Here is a 19768-nt window from a genome sequence, read left to right as displayed (position 1 = left end):
CCCTAGGAAGGGGACCGACGCAGGCTACGCGCAAGCTGTACGCAGTATGCGCACAGCGTATTAGATGCACATTGTGAACTAGAAGCGGTGCTGGTGGCGCAGGCTGCGTGGCGCAGTCTGCGCATAGGCTATAGCACGTGCTAGCGCATAGGCTAAGTAGAAACGAGGTCGCGCCTATCCTGCGCACTTAGTGCGCTAGAGGTGCGCCTATAATAAAGAGTGCCTTTTGCACTCTCTTAGAGTGCAGAAGGCAAGAATTAGCTATTGAATATACAGCTGCTTTCTTTTGTTAAGAAAATACCTTCTTGCCTACCTAACTTACTTAGCTTACCTAAGTACACTTTTAACACTTTTGTTGTAAAAAGAATTAAAAGAGCTACGCTAGTACTTAGATAATAACTTAGCAATAGGACAAATTCGCTTATTAAAAAGCTTTATAAGCGCACCTATTCTTTTTATGCTTAAGAAGAATAGAAGCTTATGCTTATGCGTTAACTATAAAGGGTTAAATAAGGTTATAGTAAAGAACTAATACCTACTACCTTTAATCTTTAAGATTATAGACTGTGTAGTAAGAATAAAGGTAATATTAAAAATCGATATTAAGAAGGCGTATTACCGCCTAAGGATTAAAGAAGAAAACGAATAAAAGATAGCTTTTTAGACTAAATATAGTCTCTTTAAATACCTAGTCCTACCTTTTAGGCTAACTAACGCCTTAGCAACCTTCTAGTACTATATTAGCTAAGCGCTGTATAGTCTAGTAGATTTAATCTATATTGTTTACTTAAATAATATTCTTATATTCTTATATAATAAAGAAGAGTATACAAAGCACCTAGACTAAGTTTTTAAGCGTCTTTAGCAAGCTTAGTTATTTGTTAATAGCAACAAATGCTTGTTTTACTAATAAGAAGTTAAATTCTTAAGGTTTATTATTAAAAGCAAAGAGTTTGCAATAGACTTACGCAGAGTATGCGTAATTATAAAATAGCTAACGCTATAAACATTTAAAGAGGTGTAGGTCTTTCTTAGATTCTATAACTTTTATTATTGCTTTATTAAAGCTTACTTAAACATTTTGTCTTCTTTATTAAGGCTGCTACAAGGCAGTAAAAATAGTAAAAAGCTAAGACTAGTGCAGCTAAAGAGTAAAAAGCGCGCAGCCTTTGCAATGCTAAGAGAGGCATTTATAAAAGCACCTTTGCTACGCTATTTTAACTTAGAATAGGTAATATATATAGAGACTAATGCTTTAAAGGTAGCTATTAATAGGATTATCTTTTAATAAGATAAAAAAAAAGCTTAGCACTTAATTGCTTTTTAGTTAAGAAAACTATAAAGACTAGAGCTAAATTATAGCACTCTAGATTAAAAGCTACTAGTAATTATAGACTTTTTTAAGCAATAGCAACACTATCTTAATAGTAGCAAAGAGACAATTAAAGTTTTATTAAACTATAATAACTTATATACCTTTATAACCTAGCTAAGGTATAACAAACGCAAGGCTTGCTAGGCTATATATTTATCCCTCTTTAACTTTGTAATTAAGCATAGACTATGCGTAACAAACCTAGCTAATGCGCTATTAAGACAGCTAGATTACTTTAATAAACCTAGATAAGTTAGAATAACTATTACTAGGGTATAAAAAGAAGATATATAGTTAGTAAGCACTATAGCTATAGCGTAAGAGATATGTAAGATACATATACTTATTATAAAAGACAATAGCGCTAAGCTAGTTACTAACGCAGCTTATATAAATAAGACGCGCAAGATGCATGCACCTATAAAAAGACCTAGCAAGAAAGAGAAGCTAAGCGCTACCTCTAGAATCTTAGTAGCCTTAGATCTTACACGGCAAGCTACTATAGCGTAAAACAGCATACTACCTAAGCAAGCAAAGCGTAGTAAACTAAAAAGGCTAAACAACTATAAGAGACCTTAAGAAGACTTTAAAGATATTACCGTTATAGCGCTAATTAAGGGTTTAACGCTCTTAATAAGCGTAAATAAAAACCTAGTATACTTTAGCCTATTATAGTAACTAGCTGTTGTTGCTGCCTTATATCTATACCTTTAAGAAAATAGAGTCTTTAAAGTTATTTACAAAGTAATAGTAGGAATCTAAGATATAAACCTAAAAGTGTAAGTTATTAAGGCATGTGTAAAGCGCACTATAAGCGTAAAAGGTATAACAAAGCTATAAAGCCTTATACTAAATAGTATATTACTATAAGAAAACTGCTTATATATAGGCAGCGCATACATCTTTTGTTAAAAGCTACTATAGCTTTATTATAACAACTAGATCTCTAGGCACTTTGTAGTTACTAAGACTTTAAAACTACTTTATTACTACTTCTACTAGAAAGAAATAAAGAAAGATATAAAGGCTTATATTACCTTATGCCTAGTTTGCTAGAAATAAACAATTAAATAGCACGCGCAATATAGTAAGCTAAACTTGCTACTACTACTATAAGGTTCTTAGTAAGAAATCTTTATAAACTTAATTACTAGGCTACTAGTAGCTAAAGCAAGTATAAGTAGTAAAATAAATATAATTCTAGTAATTATTAACTACTTTATAAAAATAAACCTCTTCTTTGCTATATAAACTACCTTAACAGCTAAAGGCCTTACTATTAAAGGTATACTTAGGTAAGCTAAGTAAGTTAAGTAAGCAAAGAGGTATTTTCTTAACAAGAAGAAGCAGCTATATATTTAATAGCTAATTCTTGCCTTCTATACTCTAAGAGAGTACAAAAGGCACTCTTTATTATAGGCGCACCTTTAGCGCACTAAGTGCGCAAGACAAGCGCGACCCTGTTTCTACTTAGCCTATGCGCTAGCACGTGCTGTAGCCTGTGCGCAGACTGCGCTACGCAGCCTGCGCTACTAGCACCGCTTCTAGTTTACAATGTGCATTTAATACGCTGTGCGCATACTGCGTACGGCTTGCGCGTAGCCTGCGTCGGTCCTCTTCCTAGAGCGGCGTTATAATTGCTCCCCTCTTATGCCTAACTCCCCTAAGGCAGGTCTTAACGAAAGGCTTGCAACCTTTATTCTTAGTGGTAGTGGTGCTTGTCCGTTTGCGGCGGCCCTTTTGTGCTTGCTAAGATCGCTGTTAAAGGCGACTTAAGGCGCCTTTAGTTCCCTTTATTTAGGAGGTTAGTTCTGTAGTCAAATTAGATTATCGTAGGGTCTAGCATCCGGTTACTTCTTCTAGAAACAACAAATTCGTCTTCTAGCAGCAACATGGCTGCTCCTAATTCTAACGTTCCTGTGCCCGCGGTGAGCGCCTCTGGCGCTCTAGTACCCGCTGCGGCCCCGGCCCTTACTCCCTGACACCCTCTGCCCTCTGGCTAAAGTGCTGGTTCCGGCCGCGCGCAACGTGCGCGCGGGGCTTACGCTAGCATAGTTCGTCGTTCGGCGCGGACTACGGCGCGCGCCGTGCCCCCGGTTAGGCCTCTAGTGGCCTGTTAAGGTGCGGGAGCTGCCCTCGCTAGTCTGGCGCTCCTAGGGTCGGTGGCGGCTGCGCCACTAGCTTACCTCTAGGTCGCCTTGGACGGCTTATTGTGCGTGCGGTGCTTGCACCGCTTTCTAACGACTCTCCCTGCAGAGTTGCCTGGGTTTGCGGCCGTGCCGTGTATTTACAGCGTCGCTAGCGCTAGGCGCTGCGACGGCTGCCGTGCTAGCAAGCACGAGTGTTGCGGGGTAAGTCCTCTTTAGTGGCTACAGGCCGCTCTAGTAGCTAACAGAATGCAGGTTTTCCCGCTAATGGTTGGCAACTAGGCCGACTTTGAGATAGTGCTGCGCGGCCTTAATAAGAAGCTCTATAGCTAAGGTTTGCCTATAGTGCGCGCGGCACTCGCGCGTGCTGTAAGTGCTTTCGTCGCTACCTTATTATAAGTAGATAAGCAGCAGCGGCCTACGTTGCTAAGGGTGTTGTTAGCCGCTAACGTTACGCAGGCAAAGCTTAATCTTTGCTAAAGCATTAAGGCCTAGGAGGAGGCTTAAGAGGTAGCCCGCTAGGTAAAGGCCTAGCAGGCTTTATTAGCCTAAATACACTTGCTGTCGCTATACACGCCCTCTTTGTCTTTGCCGCCTAGGCTTGCTACTTTAACCCTCTAGCAGCTCTCTTAGCTGCCGCGCCTAATGCCTAGTAACACTAGTTATGCCGCCCTTACCGCGGCCTTTAATGCCTTTCTTAAGGCGGTAGCAAGGGCGTATGTTATAGACAAGGCTTATGCTAAAGTAGCGGCTAGTATAGCGTTGCTTTAAAAGCTTCTTAGATAGTTTTGCAGGGTCTTTTATAAAGCCTTTTAGCCGGTTAAATTAATTTAGGCTCTTACTTATATATTTTCGTCTTTACGCGCTTGCTGCGCGCATACCGCTTAATTGCTACGTATGCATTTTCTATATCTTCTTCTAGCACTTACTAGTTGTATTCGGTCGGCTAGCCTGTTTAATATACTAGGTATTTAGTCTAGCTAGCCTTGCGTCTTTTGTTTAAGACTGCTTTTACTTTCTATTTGTTGTCTAGGTCTTTTAACGCTAGCATTGTTAGAGGCGCTTATTCTATACCTGCCTTGCTCTCCTAGTGCTCTAACAGTAAGACTAAGAAAACATTGTATAGTCGGCTATATTGTTTTAGCAGTGCTAGTCGATATGCTTATTTGCCTATAGTCTTAAGGATTCTAAAGAGCTTAATGCGTCTTAGTGCTAACTTCTTATTTTTTAGGCGAAGGTTTTTTATAGAAAGGCTTACTAGCTCTTTTACTATAAAGCTTATAAGCTAGTAGCGCGTATTGTAGTAACGCTTTTAGCGCTTTATTGCGTGCTCCTAGTTTGCCGCCAACCTTTTCTATATAGCTTTTAGTTTTTCTAAGCGGTTGTACACTGCTAGGACTATATTGCGCGTGTCTTGCTCTCCTTTTGCAGTCGCGCTGCCCTTAAGGCGAGTTCGCAAGTCTAGTTTCTAATTATATAGCGCTTTAAATAGGCTAATTTTAATTGTTACGTTAATAGCGTTGTTGCAAGCGTATTGCGCTAAAGATAATAAAGAGGGCTAATTTAATTGCTCTTTTATTATAAAGCAGCGCAAGTACTACTCTAACGTCTAGTTAGATCTCTTTGTTTGCCTGTTTGTTTAAGGGTAAAATGTAGTTAATAGCTGCCTATAAATTCTAGTCTAATAATAATATTTACTCTAGAATTTGCTAGTAAATATACTTCCTTAGTTAAAGACTATACCCTCTAGTGTTACGCTATACACTAGTTCTATATGTTAGTGCATAAGGTGCGCAAAGCCTTTAGCTGTTAGGGTAGTCTATATAGTAAAGAAGAGGTTTATCTTTATAAAGCAATCGATAATTACTAGAATTGCATTTACTTTGCTGCTTATGCTCGCTTTGGCTACTAGTAGCCTAATAATTAAGTCTATAGAGATTTTCTACTAAGGACCTTATAGTAGCGGTAATAGGTTTAGCTTACTATATTACGCGTGCTATTTAATCGTCTATCTTTAGCAAACTAGGCACAAGGTAATATAAGCCTTTATATTCTTCTTTATTTCTTCCTAGTAAAAGTAGCAACAAAGCAGTTCTAGGGTCTTAGCAACTATAAAGTGCCTAGAGATCTAGTTGTTATAATAGAGCTATAGCAGCTCTTAACAAAGAACGTACGCGCTGCTTATATACAAGCAGTTTTCCTACAATAATATACCGTCTAGTATAAGGCTCTATAGCTTTGTTGCACCTTTTACGCTTATAGTGCGCTTTATGCATGCCTTAACAACTTGCACCTTTAAGTTTGCGTCCTAGATTCCTACTATTGCTCCGCAAATAGCTTTAAGGACTTTGTTTTCTTAAAGGTGTAGATGTAGGGCAGCAATAACAGCTAGTTGCTGCGGTAGGCTAGAGTATACGAGGTTCCTATCTATGCCCGTTAGAGGCGTTAGACCCTTAATTAACGCCGTAGCGGTAATATCTCTAAGGTCTTCTTAGAGTCTCTTATAGTTGTCTAGCCTTCCTAGTTTACTACGCTTCGCCTGCTTAGGCGGTGCGCTGTTTTGCGCTGCGATGGCTCGCCGCGTAAAATCTAAGGCCACTAAGATCCTAAAGGTAGCGCTTGGCTCCTCTTCCCCGCTAGGTTCTTTTGCGGGTGCGCGCATCTTGCGCGTCTTATTTGCATAAGCTGCGTCGGTAACTAGCTTAGCGCTATTGTCTTCTACAACAAGTGCGCGCATCTTGCGCGTCTCTCGCGCTACAGCTGCAGTGCCCGCTAACTGTGCGTCTTCCTTTTATACCTTAGTGATAGTTATTCTAACTTGTCTAGGTTTATCGAAGTAATCTAGCCGTCTTAACGGCGCATCGGCCGGGTTTGTCACGCCTAGTCTATGCTTAATTACAAAGTTAAAGAAGGATAGGTACATAGCCTAGCAAGCCCTGCGTCTATTATACCTTAGCTAGGTTATAAAGGTGCGTAAGTTGTTATAGTCTAATAAGACTTTAATTGTCTCTTTGCTGCTATTAAGGTAGTGTTGCTATTGCTTAAAGGAGTCTACAATTGCTAGTAGCTTTTAATCTAAGGTGCTATAATTTAGCTCTAGTCCTTGTAGTTTTCTTAACTAAAAGGCAATTAAGTGCTAGGCTCCCTCTTTGTCTTATTAGAAGATAATCCTACTAATAGCTACCTTTAGGCATTGGTCTTTACGCGTATTGCTCGTTCTAGGTTAAAATAGCGTAGCAAAGGTGCTTTCGTAAATGCCTCCCTTAGCATTGCAAAGGCTACGCGCTCCTTGCTCCCTAGCTGCACTAGTCCTAGCTTTTTGCCATTTTTGCTGCCTTATAGCAGCCCTAATAAAAGAGACGAGATGTTTAAGTAAGCTTTAATAAAGCGACAATAGGAGTTGTAAAATTTAAGAAAGACCTGCACCTTCCTAAATGTTTGTAGCGTTAGCCATTCTACAATTGCGCGTACTCTGCGCAGGTCTATCGCAAACCCTTCGCTTCTAATAATAAACCCTAAGAATTTAACTTCTTGTTAGTAAAACAAGCATTTGTCGCTATTAACAAATAACTAGGCTTGCCAAAGACGCTTAAAGACCTAGTCTAGGTGCTTTGTATACTTCTCCTTATTGCGCAAGAACATAAGAATATCGTCTAAGTAGATAATATAGATTGTATTTACTAGACTATGTAGCGCTTAGCTAATATAGTACTAGAAGGTTGCTAGGGCGTTAGTTAGCCTAAAAGGTAGAACTAGGTATTTAAAAAGACTATATTTAATTTAAAAAGCTATCTTCTATTTATCTTTTTCTTTAATCCTTAAGTAGTAATACGCCTTCTTAATGTTAATTTTCGATATTACCTTTATTCCTACTACGCGGTCTATAATCTTAAAGATTAAGGGTAGCGAGTATTAGTTCTTTACTATAACTTTATTTAACCCTCTATAGTTAACGCACAAGCGCAAGCTTTCGTCCTTCTTAGACATAAAAAGAATAAGTGCGCTTGCAAAGCTTTTTAATAGGCGAATTCGTTCTATTACTAAGTTATTGTCTAAGTACTAACGTAGCTCTTCTAATTCTTTTTGCAATAAAGAATATATTGTCCTGTACAGTAGTTAACCGCTAGGTAGAAGATTAATTGCATGGTTAGTAGCCTTGTGTAACAGTAAAACCTTAGCGTTAGATAAATTTAGCACGTCGCTATACTTGCGCGCTAAATGCGTAGGCAGTGCGCTCGTGCCTTCTAAATAACCTTTCACTTTTAGGTCGCCTGGCAAGATTATGTATACCTATGCGCGCTCTTTGCGCGCTATAGCAAGGAAGATTTCTTATAGTACAAGTCGCATAGTCTTCGTGCGTGCTTTAAACCACTAGCGGCGGTCTGCTAGCTTTAGGTAAACTTTCTTACTCTAGAGGGTTGTTATTAATAGTAATATCATTAGGCCTTAATACCCGGCAGGTTTAGTAACTCCTGCACAAACCCGTGTAATCTTATAGGTGTACCCGCAAGAGTCCCTTATACGTAGAGGCACCTTCTACACTCTCGCTACGCTTATAATGCTCCTATTATACGCTTTAAAGGTTAGTACTAACATCTTTATAGATTCTAGTCTTTATAGTCTTGCGAATTTATAGTTAATAGTATTAAGACTTGCGCAAGTATCCTACGCAGCAGATACTTCTATGGTTGTTAGTCTAAGGAAAGAAGCTTAGATAAGAAAAAGATTACTAATTTTAATCGTCTTTAGTAACGCCTAGGGGTCTTGGTTTGTCTTAGGCGTTTTTAGTTTTTTACCTTTTTAGCATTCTTTTTAGTTAGTTAAACTAAATTTACCAATGTAGTCTCTTGCCTTTTTAAGCAGTTCTAGGCAAAGTAGCCTTTGCTTTTATAAATAAAGCACTTTATGCGCTTACTATTTATATAGGTAAGGTTCTTTTAGTAGCCTTTAGTAGCTGTAGCGGCTAGTCCGCCTCTCTTTTTACCTTAGCCTTTACCTCTAGCACTACCGTAGTAGTTGCTGCGATTGTTTTCTTAATTAGTGTTATTTTTATAGCCGCCTTTGCAGCCTCTTTAATTCTTTTGCGCTTTTTTGCTGCGTGTGCTATTGTTGTTTTGTTTTGACCGAGCCTTTAGCTTCTTTAAGCTTTAAAACGTTATTACTCTAGCTACTAGTTCTGCTCTAGTTTATAGTATCTTATTTAATTTTAAGAGATCTTTTTTTAATTCTAAGAGTAGCTTAGAGAATAGCAATTGTGCTTATTTCTTTTTTGATTTAATAGGCAGTTGGTTTTTAAGGAAGGCAAGGTAGTTATTAAAGTCTTAGGGGGTTTGCCTTAATCTTTAATAAGCCTTGCTAATTCTATTAGTAATAATAAAAGCTATGTTATAAGGATTAGCTATAAAGGTTAAGGTCTAAGCCTTAAATGCATCCTAGTCGCTCTAGGCCTTTACCACTACTGCGTCTATTATACTTTATAGGTGCGTTTTCTATATAGTGCGGCATAACTGCTTTATATATTTAAGCATATAATTAATCTAGTAACTAGCGCTTTTAAACTTATTAGGGGCTAAATAGAAGTGTCGCTTCTTAGCCTATAGCTAGGTAGCGCGCTCTTAGAAGCTGCTAGGTGTCTTAAAGAGCAGTTTAATGCTGCTTTTTAAAATAATATCTTAACTGCAAAAGCTGTCTTCGTTAGAGTCCTCGTTGCAAGTGCGCTTACCCTTTGCTTGGGTTGCTTCTATATCTAGGAGCTGTTGCTATAGGTCTACTATTCGCGGCTTTAAGCGCTCTGCTTTACGCAGTCGATCATTTTTAGCAATAAGGTCTGCTACCATCTAGTTTGTGGTAGGCCTAATGGTCTGCCCTAAGGGGCCTTTGCCCGCATCGTCGTTATCTAGTTGCTTGTAATCCTCCTCTAAGAGATCAGAGTCTTTGTTCTCTACTTCTTCGACGATAGGGTTGAGGGGGTTCTCGACTGTTGCCCTAGAGCTGCTCTCTTCTTGCGCACTACGTGCGTGCGACGTTTGCTTTGTGGTCTTTCGAGGTGCCATTGCTTCTTCTGCCTCCTAACTCGGGTAGCCTAATGGTAGAAGAATTAGGAATTGTTAAAGGTGTACTTGGGTAGGCTAGGTAAGTTAGGTAGGCAAGGAGGTATCTTCTTAACAGGAGGAAGCAGCCGTATATTCAATAGCTAATTCTTGCCTTCTGCACTCTAAGGGAGTGCGGGAGGCACTCTTTATCGTAGGCGCACCTCTGGCGCACCAAGTGCGCAGGACAGGCGCGACCCCGTTTCTACTTGGCCCGTGCGCTAGCACGTGCTGTGGCCTGTGCGCAGACTGCGCCACGCAGCCTGCGCCACTAGCACCGCTTCTAGTTTACGATGTGCATCTAATACGCTGTGCGCATACTGCGTACGGCTTGCGCATAGCCTGCGTCGGTCCCCTTCCTAGGGCGGCGTTACACTTACGCACCTTATACACTAATATATAAAACTAGTATATAGCGTAATACTAAAGAGTATAGTCTCTAATTAAAAAAGTATATTTACTAGCAAATTCTAAAGTAAATATTACTATTAGACTAGAATCTATAGGCAGCTATTAACTATATTTTACCTTTAAACAAACAAGCAAACAAAAAGATCTAACTAGACGTTAAAGTAATACTTACGCTGCTTTATAACAAAGAAGCAATTAAATTAGCCCTTTTTGTTATCTTTAGCGCAATACGCTTACAACAACGCTATTAACGTAATAACTAAAATTAGCCTATTTAAAGCGCTATATAGTTAGAAACTAAACCTGCGAACTTGCCCTAAGGGTAGCGTAACTATAAGAGAGAAGTAGGACACGCGCAACACAGTCTTAGCGGTATACAACCGCTTAAAAAAACTAAAAGCTATATAGAAAAGGTTAGCAGCAAACTAGGAGCATACAATAAAGCGCTAGAAGCGTTACTACAATGCGCGCTACTAGCCTATAAGCTTTATAGTAAGAGAGCTAGTAAGCCTTTTTATAAAAAACCTTTGCCTAAAAAATAAAAAGTTAGCACTAAGACGCATTAAGCCCTTTAAAATCCTTAAGACTATAGGCAAATAGGCATATTAACTAGCACTACTAAAACAATATAGCTAACTGCATAACGTTTTCTTAGTCTTACTATTAAAGTACTAGAAGAGTAAGGTAGGCGTAAAACAAGCGCCTTTAACAATGCTAGCGTTAAAAGACCTAGACAACAAATAGAAAGTAAAAGCAGTCTTAGACAAGAGACGCAAGGCTAGCTAGACCAAATACTTAGTATATTAGACAAACTAGCTAACTAAATACAACTAGTAAGTGCCGGAAAAAGATATAGAAAATGCGCACGCAGCAATTAAGCGGTATGCGCGCAGCAAGCGCGTAAAGATAAAAACATATAGGCAAAAGCCTAAATTAATTTAACTAGCTAAAAGGCCTTATAAGAGACTACGCAAAACTATCTAAAGAGCCTTTAAAGCAACGCTACGCTAGCCGCCACCCTAGTATAAACCTTGTTTATAATATATACCCTTACTATCGCCTTAAGAAAAGCATTAAAGGCTGCAGTAAAGGCGGCATAACTAGTGTTACTAAGCATTAGGCGTAGTAGCTAAAAAAGCTGCTAAAGGGTTAAAGCAGCAAGCCTAGGCAGCAAAGACAAAAAGGGCGTATATAGCGATAGCGAGTGTATTTAGGCTAATAAAGCCCGCTAGGCCTCTACTTAGCAGGCTACCTCTTAAGCCTTCTCCTAAGCCTTAATGCCCTAGCAAAGATTAAGCTCTGCCTATATAACATTAGCAGCTAACAACACCCCTGGCAACGTAGGCTGCTACTGCTTATCTACCTATAACAAGGTGGCAACAAAAGCACCTATAGTACGCGCAAGTGCCGCGCGCACTGCGGGCAAACCCTAGCTGTAGAGCTTCTTATTAAGGCTGCGCAGCACTATCTTAAAGTTAGCCTAGTTGCTAACCATTAGCAGGAAAACCTGCATTCTGTTAGCTACTAGAGCGGCCTATAGCTACTAAAGAGGACTTACCCTATAACACTTATGCTTGCTAGCACGGCAGCCGTCGCAGCGCCTAGCGCTAGCAACGCTGTAAATACACAGCACGGCCGTAAACCTAGGCAACTTTGTAGGGAGAGTCGTTAGAAAGCAGTGCTGGCACCGCACGTACAACAAGCCGTCTAAGGCAACCTAGGGGTAAGCTAGTAGCGCAGCCGCCACTAACCTTAGGAGCGCTAGACTAGCAAGGGCAGCTTTTACACCTTAACGAGCCACTAAAGGCCTAACTAGGGGCACGGCGCGCGCCGTAGTCCGCGCCAAACGACGAACTATGCTAGCGTAAGCCCCGTGCGCACGTTGCGCGCGGCCGGAACTAGCACTTTAGCTAGAGAGCAAAGGGTGTTAGGGAGTAAGGGCTAGGGCCGCAGCGGGTACTAGAGCGCTAGAGGCGCTTACTATAAGCATAGGAACGTTAGAATTAAGAGCAGCTATGTTGCTGCTAGAAGACGAATTTATTGTTTTTAGAAGAAGTAACTAGATGCTAAACCCTATAATAATCTAATTTAACTATAAGACTAACCTTTTAAATAAAAGAAACTAAAGGCGCTTTAAGTTGCCTTTAACAGCGATCTTAGCAAGCACAAAGGGGCCGCTATAAACGGATAAGCACTACTACTACTAGGAACAAAGGTTGCAAGCCTTTTGTAAGGGGCTGGTGTGCAATGCGTGGTTACGAAGGCTTAACTGGTTTGTACTGTTGTATTAAGACTTTAACTTAACGAACTATAGGAGATTAGTAGGCAAAGGCCTGCCAGCTAATATATACGTGGCTGGAAGATGCGGTGTAGCGCAAACCTAGTGGGGCGTGGCGCAGCTAAGTGGCTGTGCTAGTCCCGTGCAACGTGTCAAGATAGTTCGTTAAGTCCGCCGCTTAATAAGCGACTGGTTGCCGAACCGGTGCGTAGGGACGCGTGTGTAGAATACCCTTACACCTTTCGTTAAGACCTGCCTTAAGGGAGTTAGGCACAAAAGAAGAGCAATTGTAACGCCGCCCTAGGAAAAGGACTGACGCAGGCTACGCGCAAGCCGTACACAGTATACGCACAGCGTATTAGATGCACATTGTAAACTAGAAGCGGTGCTAGTAGCGTAGGCTGCGTAGCGCAGTCTGCGCACAGGCTATAGCACGTGCTAGCGTATAGGCTAAGTAGAAAAAGGGTCGCGCCTGTCCTGCGCACTTAGTGCGCTAGAGGTGCGCCTATAATAAAGAGTGCCTCCTACACTCTCTTAGAGTGTAAAAAGCAAGAATTAGCTATTGAATATACGGCTGCTTCCTCCTGTTAAGAAGATACCTTCTTGCCTGCTTAACTTACCTAGCCTACCTAAGTATACCTTTAATAAAGAGTTGCTAAAGGGTTAAAGTAGTAGGCCTAGGCAGCAAAGATAAAAAGAGCGTATATAGCAATAGTAAGTGTATTTAAGCTAATAAAGCCTATTAGGCCTCTATCTAGCAGGCTACCTCTTAAGCCTTCTCTTAAGCCTTAATGCCCTAGTAAAGATTAAGCTTTACTTATATAATGTTAGTAGCTAACAACACTCTTAGCAACGTAGGCTACTACTACTTATCTACCTATAATAAGGTAGTAATAAAAGCACTTATAGTATGTACAAGTGCTGCGCGCACTATAAGCAAACCTTAGCTATAAAGCTTCTTATTAAGGCTACATAGTACTATCTTAAAGTTAGCCTAGTTGCTAACTATTAGCGGGAAAACCTATATTCTATTAGCTACTAGAGTAGCTTATAGCTACTAAAGAAGACTTACCCTATAATACTTATGCTTGCTAGCACGGCAGCTATTATAGCGCCTAGCGCTAGCAACGCTATAAATACACAGCATAGCTATAAACCTAGGCAACTTTATAAAGAGAGTTATTAGAAAGTAGTGTAAGCACTATACGCACAACAAGCTATCTAAGGCAACCTAAAGGTAAGCTAGTAGCATAGCCGCTACTAACCTTAGAAGTGCTAAACTAGCAAGGGTAGCTCTTACACCTTAACAGGCTACTAAAGGCCTAACTAGGGGCACGGCGCGCGCCGTAGTCTACGCTAAACGACAAACTATGCTAGCATAAGCCTTACGCGTACATTGCGCGCAGCTAGAACTAGCACTTTAGCTAGAGGGTAAAGAGTATTAGAGAGTAAGGGCTAGGGCCGTAGCGGGTACTAGAGCGCTAGAGGCGCTTACCGTAAGCATAGGAACGTTAGAATTAAAAGTAGCTATATTGCTGCTAGAAGATAAATTTATTATTTCTAGAAGAAGGAACTAAAGGCGCCTTAAGTTGCCTTTAATAGCGATCTTAGCAAGTATAAAAAAGCTGCCGCAAACGGATAAGCACTACTACTACTAAGAACAAAGGTTACAAGCCTTTCGTTAAGACCTACCTTAAGGAAGTTAGGCATAAGAGAGGAGCAATTATAACGCCGCCCTAAGAAGAGGACCAACGCAGGCTACGCGCAAGCCGTACACAGTATGCGCACAGCGTATTAGATGCACATTGTAAACTAGAAGCGGTGCTGGTGGCGCAGGCTGCGTGGCGCAGTCTACGCATAGGCCACAGCACGTGCTAGCGCACGGGCCAAGTAGAAACAGGGTCGCGCCTGTCCTGCGCACTTGGTGCGCCAGAGGTGCGCCTACGATAAAGAGTGCCTCCCGCACTCCCTTAGAGTGCAGAAGGCAAGAATTAGCTATTGAATATACGGCTGCTTCCTCCTGTTAAGAAGATACCTCCTTGCCTGCCTAACTTACCTGGCCTACCCAAGTACACCTTTAACAATGTACCTGCCGTGCAGAAATACCAGTAAAGGCTTCGATTTGATTATTCGTAGCACCGAATAGCTTTAAGCTAAGGGCCTGCGCCCGGGTAGCAATATTGTATAAAGGCATAATGAATTAGATGTAAGAAAAAACAAAAGGCGCGACGGCAGCAGCGGCAGCAGCGGCACGGAAAAGTAAACAAATAATTCTGCCGGCATTATTTAGATTTGTGGGTCTAAGGCGGTCAGAAAGGACTTTTGGTAGCGACCTCTGTACGGAGTACACAATTCCATAGCCTCTCATTGCAGGTCACGTGCATTAAGGAACAGGACGCGGAAATGCATGGGGAAGCAGATCTCCGCGGGCTCAGTGCCCCCACTTGAGCTATGGCGTCAGTTTTAGTGCGAAAAAAGTTGTCTGGTGGCTGCAAGCAGCGTGCGAAATAGGCCTGTCAGCAGGCCTGTCATTGGTCGGTTGCGCTATTGTCTGGTGACAGGAGGCAAAACCGGAGAAAGCGCGGCCGATGAGGGAGACATCGTCACTACTTGTATTCCATGGAGCGCATTGGAAACCTCTGCTTCCGTGGCTAGAAGAGGCCTCATATTGTATGTGCTGTGACTGAGACGATTGGGACAGGCAGTCGACAAGAGGACCAGCAAAGAAGCAGCAATTCTTGTCTACCACCCCTCCTCTTTCCTCTCTGACCTATTTTCACACTTACTTCTCTCCTCCCTCTGCTTCCTCTCTCCTCTCTCCTTTCTCCCCCCTCTCTCCTCTCCTCTCTCTATCCCCTTCCTCCCCACCATGGCCTATCACACCTCCTTCCTGACGGCCGTCGACAGCCGTGCTCATGTCCACCTGATCGTCGGCGCAAACCCACTAGCAGCCACACGCTGCGGCCAGAGTTTCGCAGTCGGCGCAATCCCGGTGCTCGTGGCCCCGGTACCCGGAAAGAGCGTCTTTCCGGCCGCATTGCAGCGCCACATCGACGCGGGCTCGGTGCCCTGGGTTCGTGCACCGTTCCAGGACGAGCAGCTCTTTACGCTTGGCCGCGCTGATGTTGGCCATGTTGTCGACGCTGTATTTGTCACCGAGGATGCACCCACATCGTCGGACCAGACGTTGGCCGGCCACATTGCCGGCCTCTGTCGCCGCCATCGCATCCCGGTCAACGTCACGGACCAGCCGCGGCTGTGCTCGTTTGCGCTGTTGTCAACGTACACCGATGGGCCGCTGCAGATCGGCGTGACCACCAACGGTAGCGGCTGTCGGCTGGCAGCACGTATCCGCCGCGAGGTGGCAGCATCGCTGCCGGCCGGCTTGGGTGACGCCTGTGCCCGGCTGGGTTTACTGCGGAGGCAGATTCAAGCTGAAGACCGAGGAGAGGTGGTGGCTGCTGCCGTGCCAGCAGCGCCTGGCGTGACAAATGCGGCAGACACGGACGATACGCCAGACCAGAGCGCCACGTTTAATCGGCTCGTCTCAGAGACCGACGTGGACGCGAGCCGGACGCGACGGATGCGCTGGCTTGCCCAGATGTGCGAGTACTGGCCCTTGAAGCGGCTGGCGGGCGTGAGTGCCGCCGACGTCGACGCGCTGCTGCAGGCGTACAGCGAGACTGTGTCTGACGACCGGACTGTCGACGGAACGGCCCCGGCCACGTCCGCCTCGACTGGCACCATCATTCTGGCCGGCTCAGGACCAGGCCATCCAGACCTGTTGACGCGCGCGGTGCACCAGGCGATCCTGTCGGCTGACCTCGTGCTGGCGGACAAGCTGGTGCCACAGGGCGTGCTGGACCTGATCCCACGCCACACAGAGGTGTCTATTGCGCGCAAGTTCCCGGGCAACGCGGAGGCGGCACAGGACGAGCTGGTGGCAGCTGCCGTGGCCGGTGCCCGTGCTGGTCGCGTGGTCCTGCGGCTCAAGCAAGGCGATCCGTTTGTGTACGGCCGTGGCGGCGAGGAGGTCTTGCGGCTGCGAGCGGCCGGCTTTGCTGACGCGTCGATTGTCGTGCTGCCCGGCGTGACCAGTGCCCTGTCGGCACCGCTGTTTGCCAGCATTCCGCCGACACATCGCGATGCCGCCGATCAGGTGCTCATCTGCACCGGCACCGGCAAGAAGGGTGCCACCCCCCGGCCACCCGGCTACCGGCCGTCGCGCACGACCGTCTTTCTGATGGCGCTGCACCGGATCGGCGGGCTCGTGGCCGAGCTGACTGCTCTGACGGATGTTGAAGCTGAATCTGGATCACAGCAGCATCGCGTCCTCTGGCCGGCCGACACTCCTTGTGCCGTGGTCGAGCGGGCCAGCTGCCCCGACCAGAAGGTGATCCGCACCACGCTCGCACACGTCGCCGCCGCCATCGAACAGGAGGGCAGCCGGCCACCCGGTCTGCTCGTCGTCGGCCGTGCCTGCAACGTGCTGCACGGCGCCGACTTCGACCCGGAACAGCCCTGGTCTGTCGAGGAGGGCTTTGCCGGCTTTGGCCTAGACGGCATCGCCGCCGGGCTGGCCGCGATCGCTTAGCGAGATGGCACGGCCATAAGTTGCATCGAGGCGCACAGCATGGAAACGGCGTCAGTGATTTTGGTTCGATATCCTGGGACTAGAGATGGATTGGCATAACGGGTATATAAAGGCGATGTCGAATGTACGAATAGATTTGATTTCCACAAGGAAGGAGCGTTTGATTTATTTATTGTAAAAAAAATGTCGCCGGAAGGCACGACCTTGTAACACGCTCGATTGGCAAGAGCCTTGTCCCCGTATCCCTCATTTCACTCCAGCTTTGCTTGCTGGCCAGTTCTACTTGGCCTCCTCGGCCTCTTCAGCCTCTTCGAACAGCACCAGCACCGTCCCTGCCTTGCAGATGTCGCCCTCCTTGTGTGCCAGCTTCTTGACGATGCCCTGCTGCGGCGACCGGATGACCGTTTCCATCTTCATCGATTCGATGCTGCCGATTGTCAGCAGATGTCACAGGCAGCAGAAAAGAAGCCGAAAAACAAAAGACAAAGACGAAAACATAACTCACACGACCAGCGGAGCCCCTTTCTCGACCGTCTCGCCCACACACACCTCGTTGCGCAGGATCTTGCACGGCATTGGCGCCACCACCGACAGCCCGGCCGACTCGTCGGTCCCACGCACTTTTGCGTACCACGCCGGCGGAGCCAGCTTGAGCTCCGTCTTGGTGCCGCCTTGGAAGACGGTCAGCTGCACGGGTCCAATGTCTTCTGCCTGCTGCTGCAGCTGCTGCTGCACCACTGTGGACGTTGCGCGCGTCGTGGGATAAAAGGCCGTCAGCCGGGTGGTCGTGGTTGTCGCCGTGGTATCTGCCTGTCTGTGCTCTACGGCCGATGAATCCAGCAAGACATCATCGTACGTAACACTGCCCGACTTGTTGTCCCGCCACCACACCCGCGCCCGGAACCGCTGCCATCCTGTCTGCGTCAATGCTACCTCCACCACGTCGCCGGCTCGGTCGCTGTAGGCGTCCACCACCTCAAAGGCGAAGCTACGTTCAGCCGTACCACCGCCACCGGCATCACCAAATCCGAGCGGCTGGCCGTGCAAGCTGCAGGCCAAGCCGCCGGGCCGTGCAGCTACAAACAAGGCCAGAGCCGCCTGCACATACGTCTCGTCGGCCACGGCGCGCGGCGCCAATAACTCGTCGCGCCACTTATCGATAAAACCCGTCTCGACGTCGCCGGCGACAAACGCAGGCGACCGACACAGCCGCTTGAGAAACTCAATGTTGGTGTGCAGTCCGGCCACCTCGTACTCTTCCAGGGCGAGCTCCAGCTTGCGGATGGCCTGCTTGCGGTCGGCACCGCGCACGATCAGCTTGGCAATCATGCCGTCGTACGCTTCCGACACCGTGTCGCCCTGCACGAAGCCGGCGTCGATGCGCACGTCAGCCTCTTCGTTGTTGGTGCCAACAGGCTGCACGGCCGGCGTGGCCAGATGTACGAGGCAGCCCGAGTCCGGCATGAAGTCGCGCTCCGGGTTCTCGGCATAGATGCGCGCCTCGATAGCATGGCCGCGATCTCTGATGCGCTTCTCAATGGCGTCCTGCATCAGCGGCAGCGGCTCGCCAGCAGCTACGCGCAGCTGCCACTCGACCAGGTCTGTGCCAGTGACGAGCTCGCTGACCGGATGCTCGACCTGCAGCCGCGTGTTCATCTCCATGAAGAAGAACTCGCCCGTGTCGCGGTCGAGGATGAACTCGACCGTGCCAGCGCCGACATAACCCACCGCAAGCGCAGCCGTGCGAGCTCGGTCCCACAGGTCGTGGCGCAGGTCGTCGCCCAGGTCTGGAGCTGGCGACTCTTCCAGGATCTTCTGGTGGCGCCGCTGAATGCTGCAGTCACGCTCGCCCAGAGCGACGGCAGTGCCGTGCTTGTCCGCAAACACCTGCACCTCGACGTGTCGCGGCCGCACAATATACCGCTCCACCAGCATGACCTCACCGCCGTCGCCGAAGCTGGCCCGCGCCTCTGCCCGTGCACTGCGCAGCTGCGCCTCAAACTCGTCTGGCGTCTGCACGATGCGCATGCCCTTGCCGCCACCCCCACGCACGCTCTTGAGAAGCACCGGATAGCCGACCTTGGCCGCATGGACCGCCAGCTGCTCGGGGGCCTGGTCCGGTCCGTGGTATCCGGGCACGCACGGCACTCCGGCTGCCAGCATGATGGCCTTGCTGCGTGCCTTGTCGCCCATGTCGGCCATGGCCTGTGCTGGCGGACCCACGAACGTGATGCCCGCAGCTGCGCAGCGCTCTGCAAACGCTGCGTTCTCCGACAGAAAGCCATAGCCCGGGTGCAGAGCCTGGATACCGTGCTGCAGTGCCAGCGCAATGATCTTGTCGCCATCCAGATACGAGCCCAATGCCAAGCTGCGAGGTGATGCTCGGGCGTGCTGTGCAGTTGCGTCCACTGCCGTGTACAGCGTCGTGGTCGGGATGCCCATGCGCGTGGCAGTACGGTGGATGCGCAAGGCGATCTCGCCGCGGTTGGCAATGAGCAGAGAGCCGACCGGGCCTGTCGCTGGTGAGGGCGAATCTGCTGTTGTGGCCAGCAGCCGCATTGGGTGCCGCAATGGCAGCCGGACGTGTGCAGCTCGCTTGAGAGGTCGCATGTCGTCGTTATCTTGTTGGAGAGGAAGAAGAGGAAAGTCGAGGCGGTGATGTTTGGGAGCTCACCAGCGGCAGGAGCGATCTCTCAGCTTTTCGCTTTTGTGTCTCCCCTCCTCGCTGCATATGTCGGTTGCATGCCGAAGGTAGCCGCAGCCGAGCTAGTAAAACGGGGAAGGCCGTCACAGACGATCAATAAACATGGGGTACGCCAAAATACGGGGTAAAGTCCCTCTCCAGCACCGACAGGGCTTTGAGGTCGGAGCAAA

General features: G+C 46.4%; 2 protein-coding genes across 2 annotated transcripts; one reads left to right on the top strand and one right to left on the bottom strand.

The window, feature by feature from the left end:
* Window positions 1-15169: 15169 nt before the first annotated feature.
* On the top strand, window positions 15170-16894 carry CMQ_2311 (siroheme synthase; the record flags this gene model as incomplete). Its single annotated transcript, XM_014316269.1, has 1 exon — window positions 15170-16894. One exon carries the CDS (start codon window positions 15170-15172, stop codon window positions 16892-16894), a length of 1725 nt encoding a protein of 574 aa, XP_014171744.1.
* A 279-nt stretch (window positions 16895-17173) lies between these two features.
* CMQ_2250 (3-methylcrotonyl-carboxylase subunit alpha) lies at window positions 17174-19504 on the bottom strand (the record flags this gene model as incomplete). The annotated part of the gene is made up of 2 exons (XM_014316208.1): window positions 17174-17321; window positions 17400-19504. 2 exons carry the CDS (start codon window positions 19502-19504, stop codon window positions 17174-17176), a joined length of 2253 nt encoding a protein of 750 aa, XP_014171683.1.
* Window positions 19505-19768: the final 264 nt, after the last annotated feature.

This window comes from Grosmannia clavigera (assembly GCF_000143105.1).
Source record: "Grosmannia clavigera kw1407 unplaced genomic scaffold GCSC_156, whole genome shotgun sequence".
Classification (NCBI taxonomy): domain Eukaryota; kingdom Fungi; phylum Ascomycota; class Sordariomycetes; order Ophiostomatales; family Ophiostomataceae; genus Leptographium; species Leptographium clavigerum.
Note: the sequence above shows the minus strand (reverse complement) of the source record. Positions and strands in the feature narration are given on the sequence as shown.